General features: G+C 37.7%; 2 protein-coding genes across 2 annotated transcripts in view; both read right to left on the reverse strand.

The window, feature by feature from the left end:
• LOC308279535 (F-box-like/WD repeat-containing protein TBL1XR1) overlaps nucleotides 1-18,571 on the reverse strand; it is a gene marked incomplete at both ends in the record, with an annotated part of 935,328 nt that overhangs the window by 389,087 nt on the left and 527,670 nt on the right.
• Nucleotides 1-18,571, reverse strand: part of LOC308279544 (histone demethylase UTY-like) — a gene marked incomplete at both ends in the record, with an annotated part of 146,658 nt that overhangs the window by 87,352 nt on the left and 40,735 nt on the right. The window contains 3 exons of the mRNA XM_080719671.1: nucleotides 3,203-3,323; nucleotides 7,787-7,845; nucleotides 15,231-15,280. Of these exons, the coding sequence (XP_080575797.1) occupies nucleotides 3,203-3,323; nucleotides 7,787-7,845; nucleotides 15,231-15,280 (230 nt within the window). The remainder of the gene's footprint in view (nucleotides 1-3,202; nucleotides 3,324-7,786; nucleotides 7,846-15,230; nucleotides 15,281-18,571) is intronic.

Raw genomic sequence — 18,571 nt, forward strand, 5'->3', positions numbered from 1 at the left:
GGGAAGCGAGGGAGCGAGCGAGGGAGGAAGAAAGACAGAAAGAAAGAAAGAAAGAGAGCCAGCCAGCCACCCTAGTACCACCATAAAAAAATAAAATAAAATAAAAAATAGGGCAGGGGGTGTAGCTCGGAGGTCAAATGCCTCTGGGTTCCATCCCCAGACCTGCACAAAAAACAAAACAAAACAAAAAAAAAAAACAATGCACGCTTGTAATCCCTGTGCTTCGGAGGCAGAGACAGGTTTAAAGCCAGCATCCCTGGCTTAGGAGACCCTGTTTCCAATATGTGTGTGTGTGTGTGTGTGTGTGTGTGTGTGTGTGTGTGTGTGTGTGTATGTATATATGTATATATGTATATATGTATATATCTGGGAGTGTAGCCCAGAGAAGGGTTACCAGGAACCCCAGTACCACCAAAAAAAAAAGAAAGAAAGAATAAATAAAGAATAAAAAATAGAGCAGGGGGTATAGCTTGGAAATCAAGGGCCCCTGGGCTCCATCCCCAGACCCACAGAGGAAAAAAAAAAAAAAAAAAAAAAAAAAAATCACTTCATTGGTTACTATATATACTAAATATCCAGGAGAGGGCAAATATTGCATCACATGGCATACATGTAATTATTTTCAAATTCACTGTATCTCACTATATTCTATCTATCTATCTATCTATCTATCTATCTATCTATCTATCTATCTATCATCTATCTATCTATTTTGCCACACTGGGGTTGGAACCCAGGAGCATTCTATTTCTGAGCTACACCCCCAGCCCTATTTTTTTTTTTTTTTTTTTTTTTGGTGGTACTGGGGTTCCTGGAAGCCCTTCTACCTCCGGCTACACTCCCAGACCAATTTTTATACTTTTTTTTATGTGGAGACAGGGTCTCTTAAGGCAGCATGTGAGCAGGCTGACTCCGAACCTGCGCGATCCTCCTGTCTCTGCCTCCCACGCACGGGGATTACAAGCGTGTGCCACCACGCCCAGCCCCAGCCCTATTTTTATTCTTTATTTTGAAACAGGGTCTCACTGAGTCGCAGAGGGCCTCACAAAGTAGCCGAGGCTGCCTGTGAACTGTGATCCTCCTGTCTCAGTCTCCTGAATGCTGGGATTACAAGGGTGTGCCACCACGCCTGTCATACAATATACTATTTATAAATGCAACTGTAAATCTGGGGGGGGGGGGGGGGCTGGAAAATCCTGTCTCATTTACACACCACTTGTACTTTAGATTTATGCCTTAGCAGCACTTCACTCTGGCCACAGAATCTTCAAAGTCTAGTTGCCATGACTTTTATATTTGACTGATCATACGCCATCAATATAATTCTGGGTTTTTGGGTTTTTTTTTTTTTTTGCAGTACTGGATTTGGGATCCAGGGACATTCTACCTCCAAGCTACACTACCAGCCCTATTTTTTTATTCTTTATTTTGAAACAGGGTCTCACTAGGTGCTGAGAGCCTCATTAAGTAGCCAAGGCTGGCTTCAAACATGCATGATCAGGACTGTCTCAGCCTCCCAAGTGCTGAGATTACAAGCGTGCACCACCATGCCTGGCTCAATATCATTCTTTTAAAATTTTATGAAAGGGAAGGAATAAGTCATCTAATACTTTCAGCACATAACGAGGGATTAAATTATGTACTGCTGTGTGGTGGCGCACGCTTGTAATCCCCACGCTTGGGAGGCAGAGACAGGAGGATCCCACAGGTTTGAAGACAGCCTCACTGGCTTAAGAGACCGTTTCCAAGTTTAAAGAAATATATATATGTATATATGGGTGTCTGGGAGTGTAGCCCAGAGGTAGAGGGTTTCCAGGAACCCCGGTACCACAAAAAAAAAAAAAAATTAAGTAAGTATTAACCAAACCTACCATAGTAAAAAAAATAAAAATAAAAAATAAATGTCTGGTTTTGACAGGCTACTAGGAGATAATCTCTAAACCCTTGAAATAGCCTGCCTATCATTGCTAGTCCATCCTAACAATAATTTATGGGATGGGGGGGTTATAGTCACAATGGCATGTCTACATTACTGATTCCAAATAAAAACCTAAGTGAAGTTCAGTGACCTTTCTTAGTAAGCAGAAATCCATTCATGTTGTCACATATATTATGGAGAAAAATCAAGTGCTACTCATTTAACAGCAATATGGGAGAACAGGTAAGATTTTTTTTTACCTTTTTGGTACTAGAGATTGAGCCAGGAGCATTTTATTTCTGAGCTATAACCCCAGCCTTTTTGTTTTGTATTTGAAACAAGATATTGCTAGGTTGCTGAGTCTCTAACCTAGGATTTAGAATTGTACGTATGTGCCACAATTTTTGGATAACATCTGGAGTTTTTTTGTTTTTTTTTTTTTTCGTGTGTATGTGTGTGTGTGTGTGTGTGTGTGTGTGTGTGGTACTGGGGTTCCTGGAAACCCTTCTATCTCTGGGCTACACTCCCAGGCCTATTTTATATTTTTTAATTTGGAAACAGGTTCTCTTAAGCCAGTGAGGCTGACTTCGAACCTGCGCAATCCTCCTGTCTCTGCCTCCCAAGAGCGGGGATTACAAGTGTGTGCCACCACACCCAGCTACATCTGGAGTTTTATATCTGACCTCTCTATGCCTGAATTTCTCTTGAAAATATTTAATATGTTTTCTCTCGTTGTAGTACACTGTAACCATGATGTATAAATACTATGTGGGGTCCTGGGCTCAATCTCTAGTACCAATTTAAAAAAAAGAAAGGTAAAGGATTCTTAGACTTAATAATCTTTTTTTTTTTTTTTTTTTTTTTGGGCGGTACTGTGGATGGAACCCAGGGGCACTGGACCTCCAAGCTACATCCCCAGCCCTATTTTTTAGTCTCTTTATTTTTTAAACAGGGTCTCAATGAGTCACAAAGAGTATCGTTAATTAGCTGAGGCTGTCTGCAAAATGTGATCCTCTAGTTTCTGCCTTCCAAATGCTGGGATTACAAGCATGCACCACCACGTCCGGCTTAGGTTTAATAATCTTAATGTACTAAAAAATTACCTTTTACGTTTTATTACCTGTATTATATGCTAAGGCCCAACCCAAATCTTTTCACTTTTTAGATCAAATCCTAAATTTTTCAATTTTTTTTAGTGCTGCCATAATTCCAACATTTTTAGTAACAATGAATATCATATAAACACATAAATACTGTATCTAGGGAAAACTCCACATTACCTACCTTTAAACTAGATTCATAGTCTGTGTTCACTTTGAACATAAGCCCGAGTCGTAAATGAATTTCCTTGGCTCGACAGAAGCTGGGGTCAACATAAAGCACATCTTGGAATGCTTTAATTGCCCTGCAAATATGTAGACATAAGAAACTAAGTTGTTTTGCTCCATAATACAGAAAACATTCTGGCTGCCCAATATTAATAGACATGCCAGTTTTATATAAACAAATTGAATAGTACAAAAAATTTTCAAAAATGGGAAAGACTCAAAATGATTTATTCTCAATTTTCCCAATTATTTGACAATGTTTACACTTCAATAAAAATTTCAGTATAAATACCTAATTTTAGGAAGGGGCAGTAGAAAAGTTCTTGAAAATTTAGAGGGTGAAGGTATTCCATAATATTGTGTAAGTTAAGTTTTAGAAGCTTTATTTTTGCCTATATTCTGGTTTACACTTGGAGAATATTTTAAGTATGTGTCATAAATAGAAGTGTAGATCTAGCATAATTTGTGGAAATTATAACAAATGTGCCACTTTTATCACAAATCAAGAACTATTGCTCTCATGGTTTCCTAATCTAAGTAAATCTTCAATGGTTTAGCAACCTACTTCTGTCATTCTATACTGTCTTAATTATTGTATTTTTTTTAACAGATCTTGATTACCAAAGGAAGAAATTCAGAGATAGAGCCATATTGTACTATATATATTTTGATTATCATTAAATATTTAAATTACCTAAGATATAACTTCCCCCCCCAAAAAAAAAATAAGTATTATAGCTGGACAAGGAAATGAATGCCTGTAATCCCAGTACTTAGGATATAAACACAGGGGGATCACAGGTTCAAGGCCAGTTTCAGCAACTTGATGAGACCATGTTTGTAAATAAAAATTTTTAAAAGGCTGGGATGTAGCTCAAGAGTTCAAATGCCCCTGGGTTAATTCCCAGAACCAAAAAAAAAAAAAAAGAAAAAGAAAAAAAAGAAGGGTGCTATGAGAAATAAACAGAAAAAATGTCTATTTTTTATATTACTCTATTCTTCAAGCACCTGCAATATAATTGTTTAGAATCTTAACTGTTTCCAAAACAAAAGTCAACTTTCTTTTTTTTTTTTTTTTGCGGGTCTGGGGATGGAACCCAGGGGCATTTGACCTCTGAGCTACACCCTCTTCCCTGCTTTTTTTTTTTTATTCTTTATTTTGAAACCGGGTCTCACTGAGTTCCAGAGGGCCTCACTAAGTAGCTGAGGCTGTCTGCGAACCACGATCCTCCAGGTCTCAGCCTCCCGATTGCTGGGATTACAAGCATGTGCCACCACGCCCGGCTAAAAGTCAACTTTCTTTTTAGTGCCAAAAAAGATGTTGTCATATCACCAAATATGACAAGCAATAATCTACATGTAGTTGGTAAACCTGAGAGTTCATTTCTACTTCTAAATTTGAGATTAAATTTACATTTATTGTGAAATTAATCATTTTAGAGATATAGAGGCAAACATACATGATTGTCTTAAAAGATGATATATCAAAAGTACAGTCATGCAAGGTGTGGTGGCGCACACTTGTCATCCCAGCATTCGGGAGTCTGAGACCTGAGAATCACAGTTCGTGGACAGCCTTAGCTACTTAGTGAGGCCATCTGCAACTCAGTGAAACCCTGTTCAAAATAAAGAATAAAAAATAGGGCTGGGGTACAACTTGGCAGTCAAATGCCTCTGGGATCCATCCCCAGCACCCAAAAAAAAGTACAGTCATATTTTAAAATTATTAATAGTACTAACTAAGCAATTAATACTTGAATTTATGTTGGCTTTATCTTTACTAAGTTTATATTCTTACCTTCAATCTAGAAGGAACTACGAGTTATAACTGATCAACAGAAGTACATTTCTTCCTATCTAAACCGTGGTTTTGTCCTCAGTCTTAGATTTCACCTACATCAGTTCTGGCTGGCTAAAATGACTTAATGGCTAAAATGACATAAGCTCAAAGGAATGAATAAAATAATGACTTAAAAATAATCATCTTGCTAGGCATGATGCATCGTACATGGAAGGCTGAGATAGGAGGATGACATATTTGAGAATAGTCTTGGCAAGTACTGAGACTCTCATCAATCTAGTGAGACCCTGTTTCAAAAATAAAATAAAATAGGGCTGAGTGTAGTTCAGAGGTAGCATGCACCTGGGTTCTATCCTCAAGACCATTAAAAAAAAATCTGGTTGCTGGGTATGGTGGCATACAACAATAATACCAGTAGTTGGGAGGCTTAGACAGAAAGATCATGGTTTGTTTGGGTTTATTTTTTTGGTGGTACTGGGGGTGGAACCCAGGGGCCTTCTACCTTAGGCTACACTCCCAGACACCTATTTTTATATTTTTATTTGGAAACAGGGTCTCTTGAGCCAGCAAGGCTGGCTTTGAACCTGCACAAAGCGTGGGGATTACAAGCGTGCCCCACCACGCCTGGCATAGGATCATAGTTTTGAAACCATCCAGCAAGATCTTTAGTAACTCAGTGAGACAGTGTTTCAAAATAAGTAGATAGAATTAAGGTAGAATATCCCTGAGTTCAATCCCCAACATCAATAAACACAGACAAATAAAATCATCACTTCATCTTTATATAGTACAAAATATAACAAATGTTCACATTTAGTACAATTTGCCTTACTTCTAAATATATCCCCCTACAATCTTCATTAGTTCTATCATTGATTTTGGGTTTTTGGGGGGAAGAGTATCTTAGAGATTGAAACCAGTGGCATTCTACAAGTTATAACCCTTTAATTTTGTTGTTGTTGTTTGTTTTGTTTTTTGCAGTACTGGGGATTGAACCCAGGGGCATTTTACCTCCGAGCTATACTCCCTGCCCTGTTGTTTTTTTTTTTTCTTTATTTTGAAACAGGGTCTGACCATGAACCTACAATGCTCTTGAGTCAGCCTCCCAAGTACTGGCATTACAAAGCATGTGCCACCACTCACAAGGTTGCCAAACCTCTCACAAAGTTGCTATGGCTGGCCTGGAACCTGTGATACTTCTATCTATTTAATACCTGTACTTCCCAAGTACAGGTATTATAGTTATGCACACTGACTTTTGTATGATACTCTTTCCAATTATAAGTGATCAGAAAGAACTTAGGATTTCAAGGCCCAGAGTTCAATCTCCAGAAATAAATAAATAAATAAATAAATAAATAAATAAATAAATAAATAAATAAATAGAAGGAAGGAAGGACGGACAGAAAGAAGGAAGGAGAAAGGAAGGAAAGAACAGAGGAATGTAGCCATGCAGCTCATTGGTAATGTGCAGGGCCCTGAGTTCAATCCTAAACACTACAAACACACAAACAAATGTTGGACCATTACTAAATAAACACAGTAAAAATTAAAAATTCTAAATATTAAAGTATCACCATAAGTTGTTTCCATAAAGGTCATACTTTAAATAATTACACTACATAACCCCTACCAAACACCCCTACATAACTGATTTAAACAACACAGTGTAAAATTAATGCATCCTATTTTCCCCATCAACAATATTAAGTAACTGAACTAAAATTTCTCATTTTAAGAGATCAGAATAAAGCTAGAAATTATAAAACATGCTTGTAATCCCAGCATTTGTGAGGCTGAGACAGGAGGATTTGGTTTGGCGTACAGCGTACAGTCTCAAGCTACTTAGTGAGGCCCTTTGCAACTCAGTGACACCTGTTTCAAAATAAAGAATAAAAAATAGGGCTAGGGGTGTCATTCGGAGGTAGAATGTCCCTGGGTTCCATCCCCAGTTCCACACACACACAAACAAAAAAATCAGAATAGTAAATTCTACATATAGGATCTTTAGGAAGTGTACAAAAACCTTTAAACCTTTATAAAAAAGATTTTAAATATCCTGGCTATATAAGAAAATAGGTGGATTAAGTTAAAGGTCACTTATAGCAACTATAACTCATGAAAGAAATCATAAACATCTATAATCCACAGGTTTGCTACCAAATAACTTAGTACTTCCAGATTTGGCATCATAAAATGGCCAAAAGCAAAAGAAAACAAATAAATAGTAGAATTAAAGTTAAATATTCACCTTTAGAAAGCCATTTCAAATATATAAGAATGCATATTAACAAACTATGTTATAAATTTTATTCTGAGTAATTTAACAAAGTTTGGAAATGTTGGCCATATACTGTTAATGTTCCTTTGGATTCTTACAGCACTCAATATGGGTAAGGTGTGTGGCAAGGTCAAGAAAGTTTCCTCTGCTTGCCTATTAGGATCATAGTAAATCTCAAATACTTAGTTGTTATTAATTAGTTGGATGATAGAAATTTATCAACAGGTTAATGGTTACAGGTCATTACTAGGAAGTTATAAGTTTATAGTTAAGTTACTAGTTATTGGCCAGCTCTTCTTTAAAAACAGTTGGAGGTAAGATTAACCAAACTTCACTAGAAGCAGAGAAAGGTAAACTTGATTCTACTAAAATTATGTTTAGGAACACTTCAATATTTTATGTCTATTATACAAACCACACTTACTAGAAAAAAAAAAATCTCGAACAAGTTAACTTACCAATGAAATGCATTGTAGTAGAAGTAGACCAAACCAAGACCATATAAAAAGGCAGCATTCTGTAAGGCAAGGGAACTTTTGGTCAAAGTTTTTTTATCTACTCTGTATTTCTTATTAAGAAATAAAATATATAAGATGATTTAAGTTCTAAATGTCTATCACATATTACAATATGCATAAAAGCAGCAATAAGTCAGACCAGTAACACAGAAACCAAAGAACTTGAAACATTTTAGGTTCTTTTAAACCAGCCCACTTTGAAGTTGAGAGAGAGAGAGAGACCACAAACAGACTAAAAAAAAAGAAAAAAACCAAGTCTACCAGAATACCAGAAGAACTCTTAGAAGAAAATTTTATTTAAGAATAAGAATATCTTCAGGTTATGCTCTATTTTGCCCTACTTTTTTCTGGTTCACTTTATTTTTTATTTTATTATTATTTTTTTTTTGGTGGTACTGGGGTTCCTGGAAGCCCTTCTACCTCTGGGCTACACTCCCAGACCTATTTTTACATTTTTATTTTGGAAACAGGGTCTTCTAAACCAGCACACGCGGCTGGCTTTGAACCTGCACAATCCTCCTGTCTCTGCCTCCCAAGTGCGGGGATTACAAGTGTGTGCCACCACGCCCGGCTCTCTGGTTCACTTTATTTTTAAACTGGAATCAATGTCATGCTCAATATTATATTAAATTAAAGTGGTTACACTTAAGAAGAAACATAGAAATTTACCTTGAAATGTATTTTGAAATTAAAAATAAAGTCCTTAACTTAACCTCAATAACATCAAGTCTCTAAAATTTAATGTTTGTAATGTCACAAAAATTTTTATAGCACTAAACAAGGAGGTGTACATAGATTTACTATAGTAAAGTACTGTTTATCTTGCCTCAACATCCATTTTGATTATAAATTAAAGTAGGGCTAAGGACCTGTGACACTTTCATTTTCCAAGAATAAGAAAATATTTCTGGAAATAGGTTATAATTTTTAGGGTCACAAACAAAATGACCCCATCTTGTGAAAGCTGCTTTGCTAAGCAGAAAATTCCCAAATTTACTTACTCAAATACATTCAAATCCCCCTTCTTATCTAAATGTCCCCCTTGTCTTGCCTGACAAGCCCCTTGCTTACTGTGTCTCTCTCTTCTTATGGAAAATTTCTATTGCCCCGCTTAACACAGTCCTAACAACTAACTCCCCTTACCCATTCCCCAAGCAATGGTTAATCAACACTCTCCTTTGCCACATAGAATCTCCCCTTAAACAACTTATATAAGCTTCTGTCTATAAAAAATTTTCCCAATAAAATCTGTACTGCCATTGAGATATCCCCTATCAGCTCCCCTGACCCTGGCACCTTTCAATAATAAGTAATCTCCTGCCGGGCCCCTGCGCTTGGGAGGCAGAGACAGGAGGATCACTCAGGTTCCAAGCCAGCCGGGCTCGCTTAAGAGACCCTGTTTCAAAAATATAAAATAGGTCTGGGAGTGTAGCCCAGAGGTTGAAGATCTTCCAGGAACCCCAGTACTATCCAAAAAAAAAAAAAAAAAAGTAATCTCCTTCTAGTGATCATCTCCCTGTGGAACAGCTAGAAATCTATTTGATACATCAAAACTTTCCTCTACACCCTGCTACAGCATCTCATACAGATCTTGAGAAAGCTTGATCAGGGGACCCAAAAAGGTGTAGATCCCCCATTAAGTATGTCTAGCATTCCTTTCTTCAAAAAATTATTTTAGATTATTTGGATTAATATGTATAATTAGAATTTTATGTATAAGCATTTTAACTAAAACTGATGGGCAGCTGCTTGTGAGAGACTCAGGCAGCAAAGATTTTTTCCCAAGGATAAAGTTTGGGCCAAACGTTATGTTCAAACTGACCTTAGATTGGGCCACTGTATAAGATTAAGTTTAGGTCAGCCTGTGACGTGAGACAAAGCACACTATGATTATTTAAATGTCTGACACCCTTGCGCTAAACTCTATAAAAAATAAAACTTTTCCCATCCTTGGAGTTCCTGCCTGCATGGCTATGCCCTTGCTTTTCTGCCAAAAAAGAAAGTATAAAAATTGTAACAAATCCTGAATAAAATGGAGAAGCTTGAATCTGATCTCGTGTGGGAGCTCTTCTCTCATTGACCTTGGCTTCCTCCCACCAACACGCGAACCTCGGCTCTTGCTAGGGCTGGACCCCAGCAACACCCCACATTAATAGATATATATTTAACATTTAGTTATAGTATAATCTTCTGCAACTTGTTCCTACTTGGTATAAAACCATTAAATAAGACTTCTCTTCTGGAAACCTACCAGGGTAAGCTCTGGAACCCAATAAAGACTTTGACCCATAGTTCTCTTGCTCTTGTCCCCTCTCTTGTATCCAATATGGTGGTTGAGTACATGTGTCCTGCATGGCTCCCTCTATCTTGTGAGCCCTGCAAAGCAAGCTAATCTCTTATTGCTAGGATCAGGAAGCATTAGGCTCCTTCTATTATTTAATGTGTTTTGTAGTGCTGTCTCCCAGAACCAATATACCCAAACCTAGCTCTCTCCTGGTCAGGAGTCTCCTAGAGAATAACTATATTTATAGGTATGAACTGAATAGAGGTCAGACAAAAGTTAATACAAGTAAGCTTACTGTGTTTGGAACATACAGTCACAGCCAAATGAGTAAGTAATAAACTGTCCAGCAAGATAAAGAAGTATCCCAGTAAAAGGAACAATGTAAACAGCCACTGGACAGTGAAGGAACAAAAGCCCTTAAATGGTATAACACTGAACTAGATACTATTAAAGGCAGCAAATATTAAATTCTACTGGGGATCTTTATAAATATAACTATTTATATGTACAAATAATTTTATATGTAAAATTTATATGTACATATAAATATTTAGTAGAAGTAGAAGTAGACCAAACCAAGACCATATAAAAAGGTAGTATTCACGGCCGGGCGTGTTGATGCACGCTTGTAATCCCCGCGCTTGGGAGGCGGAGACAGGAGAATCGCGCAGGTTCGAAGCCAGCCACGCTGACGTAAGAGACCCTGTTTCAAAAATATAAAATAGGTCTGGGAGTGTAGCCCGGAGGAAAAAGGGCTTCCAGGAACCCCAGTACCACCAAAAAAAAAAAAAAAAAAAAAAGGTAGCATTCAGCCGGGTGTGGTGGTGCAGGCTTGTATTCCCAGCACTTGGGAGGCTGAGACAGGAGGATCGTGCAGGTTCGAGGCCAGCCTCAGCTACTTAGTGAGGCTCTCAGCAACTTAGTGAGACCCTGTGTCCAAATAAAGTATAAAACAGGTCTGAGAGAATAGCCCATCCAAAAAAAAAAAATAGGCAGCATACATATACATACTTGTATTGGTGCACTCTAGTCTCACATTATAATGTAGAAAGCAATATAAAAATAAATGAACATAAACATACCAAAGCCTAACTAACATCCTTTGTCTACAAACAAATTTAAGATCTTAATGGACACAGTGGTGCACAACTATATTCTTGGTACTTAGGGGCTGATACAGGAGGATTACAGGTTTGAAGCTAGTATGCAGTAATATAAAAGAGACTCTGATTCAAAGTTAGATAGGGTATGAACAGCCCTGGTTTCAATCCCCAATGCCATAAAAATAAGTAATAAACTAACACAATTAGGACCTCATACTAAGAAAGTTCAAGCCAGGTATGGTGGTGTGTGCATATAATCCAGCTACTTGAAAGGCTGAGGCAAGATGATCACAAGTTCAAAGCCAATCTGGTCATTTCAGAGACTGTATCTTAAAATAAAAAATAAAAAGGACTGGTGCTGTACTTGGTGGAGCATACCTGTAATCCCAGTACTTGGAAGCTGAGACAGGAGGATCAGACTTTTAATGCAAGCCTCAGCAAGTTAATGAGACCCTATTTCTATATTTAAAAAATAAAAAGGGTTGGAGTGTAGTTCAGTGGTAGGATGCTTATTCTCATACACGTTCAATCTAAAATGAGATGATAGGGTATGGCTAGAGATGTGGATCTGTGGTAGAGTGCCCCTGAGTTCAATTCCCAATTTGGGGGGGTGGGAGGAGGGAGGAAAGAAAAGAGGAAAGGAAGGAAAGGAGGAGAGGGAATAAGAGGAGGGAGAAGAAAGCAAGGGTTCTGTAAATATAGATGTTAAGACAAGAATTGAAACAGTATTGATACCCTCAAAAGAACTAAGAGGATGAAAAAATTATGAAACAGTAGGTTGTTCCTGTAGTTCAATGAACAAGGACAATAAACAAACACTAAGAGATGGAAACAACTCTATGATAGATAGTCCTACTTCCATTTGCCTTGAGCTTTTTTAATAACACAAGAGAGAACTAATAAAAACCAAATCTAAGAGTCAAAGAGCTAAAGATCTTGAGACAAAACACTGTAAAGCAGCAAACTTCACCACAAACTCGAGACCAGCAAGAGTTTCAATGCTTGTAAAGGAAACTAGCAAGGCCAAGAAAAGAACAAATTTTTAAACAACAGCAAAATCAACATCCAAACAACAAAGATTTATAACAACCTAACTAGACAAGTTTACAAATCAAAGAACAGTAAATTCAATAAAATTCACCAAACTAACTGGGAATAACTAATACATGACCAAACACTTATTGGGATATTTTCTGACATTCAATAGGTACCACCTAAGTAAAACTGCCTAGGGATCTTGAAACTCAAAAAAATACAAAAAAGTGAGTTCCCTGACTTTAGCAATAAGATTACATAGAAGGTTTTCAAAGTTATACCACCACCACTACCAACAACACCAAAAAAAAAGTTTGTTATCCCTAACCAAAGGTCTATGTAAAAAGTGACATAACTAAATACTTTCACTTTCCTAGCCAAAAACAAGGTTAAGTTTAAAACAAATAATTAAATGAATAAATAAACTAACAAACAAATAAAATAAGAGTAGCCAGGTGTAGTGGCACACACTTGTAATCCCTGCGCTTGGAAGGCTGAGACAGGAGGATCGCACAGGTTCGAAGCCAGCCTCAGCTACTTAGTGAGGCTCTCAGCAACTTAGTGAGACCCTGTTTCCAAAAAAATATAAAATAGGTTGGAAGTATAGCCCGGAGGTAGAAAGCCCCTGGGCTCCATTCCAGTACCACAAAAAATAATAAAATAAAAATAAAAAAGTAACACTTTCTAACAATCCCCCCCCCCCAAGGACACACCAGGAATGCAATTCAGCAAATCAAGAACTAATATTCAATCCCAGCCATCACTCATACTTAGATAGTGGAAGTACAATTTTCCAGGTAGCAACACGCAATACTATTGGCTGTATGTGTACCATCAGAAGCAATAAAATGGGAGCTCATTTTCTATTTATACCTGGTAGAAATATGCCATATAATCAACTGTCAAGAGCTTTCTCTACAACAGAAAAGAATTAAAAGTTATTGGAAATTTTGCAAACCCAATTCTTTATCCTTCTTAGTAAAACCTAATCTAGAGATGTACTTCCACACTTGTACCATCACCATTCAGGCAAAAAAAAGTGCAGCATAGTTGGCTTTAATATGTCAGACTTCACCTATTTCAGCAGAGCTCAAGAAATTATTGACCTCACGCATTCTCTTACATTCAACAAGGCAAGGCAAGTACTGTTTAGCTTTCACAAGAAAGGTGAAAAGAGGTATATAAGAGTGCTAAATTCCCAACAACAAAAAAAATACCAACAAAGCCTACTGAAATCTTGACTATTATACACTCACCTAACCCTACATTTTAGAAAGCCTATTAAGAAAAAATGTTAAATATGTTCTAAAGATCAAAGCTAAAAGCATAATTCCTAAAATAAGAAACTAAGTCTTGTAAAGCTCCTGGTTGAATTCCCACTACAAAAAGAGGGGAGGGAATAAAAATATAAAGACTAACCTGGAAGAACGATTTTCAAACCACATATCTTACAAAGGACTGTTGTGTTAAGTTAGTTTGTTGTCACTGTGATGAATAACTGAGAAAAACAACTTACAGGAGAAAATAATTATTTTGGCTCAGTTTCAGAGGACAGTCCATGGTGGGCCGACTCCATTACTTTGAGCTTGTGGTGAGACAGAACATCATGGAATAAAGACTGTACTGGAAGAAAGCTGCTAAGCTCATGGCAGCCAGGAAGCAAAGAGAGAAAGAGATATAAACTAGAGAAGAACCTTCTGGACAAGAAATACCCTTCCAGGCTCACCTCCAGTGACCTACTTCCTCCAACCATGCATTAGCACCAATAGTTAGAGTTTTCACCATCTTTTAGTAGTCCATTCAGCTAAATGGACTAATATACTGATGAGGTCACACTTTTAATAATTCAATCATTTTTCAAAAGCCCGACTCTGAACACTCCTATACTGAGGACTAAGCCTTCAGCACATGTGGCTTTCATAGTAATGAAAAGATGTTCAACATCATTAACTGCAAGAAAATGTAATATTACTATTTAACTGTGACTACAGCTTAAAAAAAAACGGTGGGTTGGTGGTAAACCACCTACCTAACTAGCATGCTCAGGACTCTGGGTTCAATCTCCAGCACCACCAAAAAAAGTGCTACTAGATGATAATGAAGAACTTGAATTAATCATATATTGTTCCTGAACAATATATGTATAATAAATTATACAATACAATAAATTGTATAATACAGCCGGGGTGTTGGTGCATGCTTGTAATCCCAGCATTTGGGAGGCTGAGACAGGAGGATCACAGTTTGCGGACAGCCTCAGCTACTTAGTGAGGCCCTCTGCAACTCAGTGAGACCCGGTTTCAAAATAAAGAATAAAAAATAGGGCAGGGTGTGTAGCTCGGAGATCGACTACCCCTGGGTTCCAATCCCAGACCCGCAAAAAAAAAAAAAAAAAAAAAAAACCTTTAATTAATTAATTGTACAATACAAGCCAGGCATGGTGGCACATGCTTTTAATCCCAGTACTTGGGAGGCTAAGACAGGAAGATCAGAGGTTCGCAGCCAGACTCAGCTATTTAGTGAGGCTCTCCCCAACTTAATGAGAACATATTTAAAAATAAAGTATAAAAAATTATTCAGGAGGTGGAGACTGGAGGATCATAATTCGTGGACAGCCTTAGCTACTTAGTGAGGTCCTTCACAACACAGTGAGAACCTGTTTCAAAAAATAAAGAATAAAAAATAGGGCTGGGGGTGTAGCTCAGAGGTAGAAAAGCCAATGGGTTCCACCCCAGTACCACAAAAAAAAAAAAAGGGCCAGGCGTGGTGGCACACATTTGTAATCCCCACTCTTGGGAGGCAGGAGGATCGTGCAGGTTCGAACCCAGCCTCAGCTGGCTTAAGAGACCCTGTTTCCAAAATAAAATATAAAATAGGTCTGGGAGTGTAGCCCAGAAGTAGAAGGCACCTGGGTTCCATCCCCAGTACCACCAAAACAAAAACCTGAAATATTATTACTAACCTTCCAGTAGTCAGCCTGTAAAGTGTAGTATCTCTGATAGGCAGATAACGCTGGAAGAAAAAAATAATAATTAGTCAAAATTATGTTCATAAAATTATGTTTTATTTTAAAAACCATAATAAGATATTAGAATATATTAACATAAGATGCCAAAATTGCTCATAATTTCAATACCAAGTAATGGAAATTTTGTGATCTGACAATTTAGGCACATAGAACCATGTTTCTTAAGTCAGTTTGACTTCTCTTAGAAACTGAAACTGCTAAAAAGGTTACTAAATATTATAATGAATCTTTCATTTCTTCCTCATATCAGAAAGATGAAACTTATCAGAACTTATCAGAAAGATTTTCACTTATCAGAAAGATGAAAACTTGACCTTCTTAAAAGCAATGTAAGGCCGGATGTGGTGGCGCACGCTTATAATCCCAGCACTTGGGAGGCTGAGACAGGCTGTACATGTTTGAAGCCAGCCTCAGCTACTTAGTGAGGCTCTCAGCAACTTAGTGAGACTCTGTTTCCAAATAAAGTACAAAATAGGTCTGGGAGTATAGCCCGGAGGTAGAAAAGCCCTGGGTTCCACCCCCAGTACCACCCAAAAAAAAAAAAAAAAAAAAAAGTTAGGTCAAATAAAAATATAAAAAGTCCAACCAAACCAGGCATGGTGGCACACACTTGTAATCCCTGCATTTGGAAGACTGAGACAGGAGGATTGTACAAATTCAAAGCCAGCCTCAGCTACTTAGTGAGGCTCTCAGCAACTTAGTGAGACCCTGTTTCCAAATAAAATAGAAAAAAGGTCTGGGAGTATAGCCTAGAGTTAGAAAGCCCCTGGGTTCCACCCCCAGTACCACCAAAAAAAAAAAAAAAAAGCAATGTAATGCTCACTTGCAATGCTTCCCTTCACACAATCAACATTATCTCAGGCTACTATTTTCAATTTAATTCAAACATGGTTATCCCCAGCCTCCTTAACCATCCCATCAAAAGGCATAAATATTTCTTAAATCATGTTTCTTAAATTACATAAAGTAAGACAGTCAGTGTATGCTTGTAATCCTCGTACTTGAAAGCTGAGATAAGATTGCAGATTGGAGACCAGCCTCAAGAACTGACTCTCAGAAACCTAGCAAGACTCTATTTTAAAACAAAAAATTAGGCCGGGTGTGGTGGCACACGCTTGTAATCCCCGCGCTTGGGAGTCTGAGACAGGAGGATCGCACAGGTTCGAAGCCAGCCTCAGCTACTTAGTGAGGCTCTCAGCAACTTAGTGAGATCCTGTTTCCAAATAAAGTATAAAATAGGTCTGGAAGTATAGCCCAGAGGTAGAAAGCCTCTGGGTTGCACCCCCAGTACCAAAAAAAAAAAAAAAAAAAAAGAAAGAAAGAAAGAAAGAAAGAAAGAAAGAAAGAAAGAAAGAAAGAAAAGAAAGGAAGGTAAGAACAGAGAACTTAACAGTTCTCAGAAGTTACTAAATTTATATGGAAAAGAGCTTATATATCTCAAGCCTAAGAGTATCATTGAAAACCTGGAGATTTTTATAGTAAATTAATTAAGAGAATCTAGAAGATTCATGATAACATGTAACTAAACTGTACATTGACAAGTTTAAGAGAGAAAAGGAAAGAAAGAGAAATCCATGAAAAGATTTTCTGAGGCTAGAACAATAGTGATGAAACTCAAAAAATACATACAGAAGGGGTCTGAACTTAATTTTGTCATACTTAATTTACTCACAAAGCCATTATCAAAAATAAAAAATTAGGAAGGCATGGTGATACACACTGTGATCTGAGTACTCAGCAGGCTGGGAAAGGATTGTGTGGGTTCGAGGCTAGCCTGGGGGTAGAAAGCCTCTGGGTTCCATTCCCAGTACCACCAAAAAAAAAAAAAAGAATAAAAAATAGGGCTAGGGTGTAGCTTGGAGGTAGAAGGCCCCTGGGTTCCATCCCCAGTTCTGCAAAAAATAAAATAAAATAAAAGAATAAAAAATACTGCTGTGGGTGTAGCTAAGAGGTAGGATGTCCCTTGGTTCAATCTCCAGTACCTTAAAAAATAAATAAATAAAGAGTAGGGCATTGTGGCTTGTACCTGTACTATCATCCCATACTCAGAGGCTGAGACAGGAGGATCACATGTTCTAGGCCACCCTGGGCAACTTAATAAGACCCTGTTTCAAAATAAAAACAGCCAGCCAGGCCTGGTGGTGCACCTTTGTAATCCCAGCGCTTGGGAGGCTGAGACAGGAGAATCGCACAGGTTCAAAGCCAGCCTCGGCTATTTAGTGAGGCTCTCAGCAACTCAGTAAGACTCTGTTTCCAAATAAAGTATAAAATTGATCTGGGAGTATAGCCTGGAGGTAGAAAGCCTCTGGGTTCCACCCCCAGTACTACCAAAAATAAATAAACAAATACTAAATAAAAGGGCCACATATGTGTTTGTGTACTCCACTCTCTCACAGACACTATTTCTCCCCAATCCTCCCTCATATACACACATACACACATGCATACAAGCACATAGGATCAATACAACACAGGCAGAACAGTGAGAAACTTAACAAAAATATCAGTTAAAAAAAATAAAATAAATTACAGTTAAGAGAGCCCTGACAGTTGACAAATGCATGTAATCTCAGTACTTGAAAGGCTGAGGCAGGAGATCAAATGTTCAAGACTAGCCTTGAATACCTACCTTGACTTTCAGCAAACTAGCAAACAGTGAGAGCATAGCTCAGAGGTAGACTGCCCTGGGTTAAATCCCCAGTACCACCAAAAAGAGATACAGAAAGATAGGCAGACAGACACAGTCCCATGATAAACCAGGAAGACCATATGCATATCAGAGGCTATTTACTGAGAAGCAACATATCGAGTGCTGGTATAAAAAATATAAAAATAGCACTGGGCATGTGGCGCATGCTTGCAATCCCTGCACTTGGGAGGCAGACAGAAGGGTCGCAGAAGTTTGAAGTCAGCCTTGCTGGCTTAAAAGACCCTGTTTCCAAATAAAAAATTGTTGTCTGGGAGTGTAGCCTGGAGGTAGAAGGGTTTCCAGGAACCCCAGTACCACCAAAATATATCTATATATGAACATATATATTTATTTATATAGTTATTTGTATACATAATTAAATATTCATTTATGTTTTATGATTATATATAGTCTATATATTAATAAAATTATAAGATATATGAAAAGAAAAACAAAGACTCAAAAGAGGTGGAAAAAACAAAAAACATTTAACTGCCAGGAAAAAGATGTCAGACAAACTGAGCGTGGTGGTGCACCCTTGTAATCCCAGTCTTTGTGAGGCTGAGACCAAAGGATCAGTTCGCAG

The sequence above is a fragment of the Muscardinus avellanarius genome, assembly GCF_963383645.1.
Source record: "Muscardinus avellanarius genome assembly, chromosome: Y".
NCBI lineage: Eukaryota > Metazoa > Chordata > Mammalia > Rodentia > Gliridae > Muscardinus > Muscardinus avellanarius.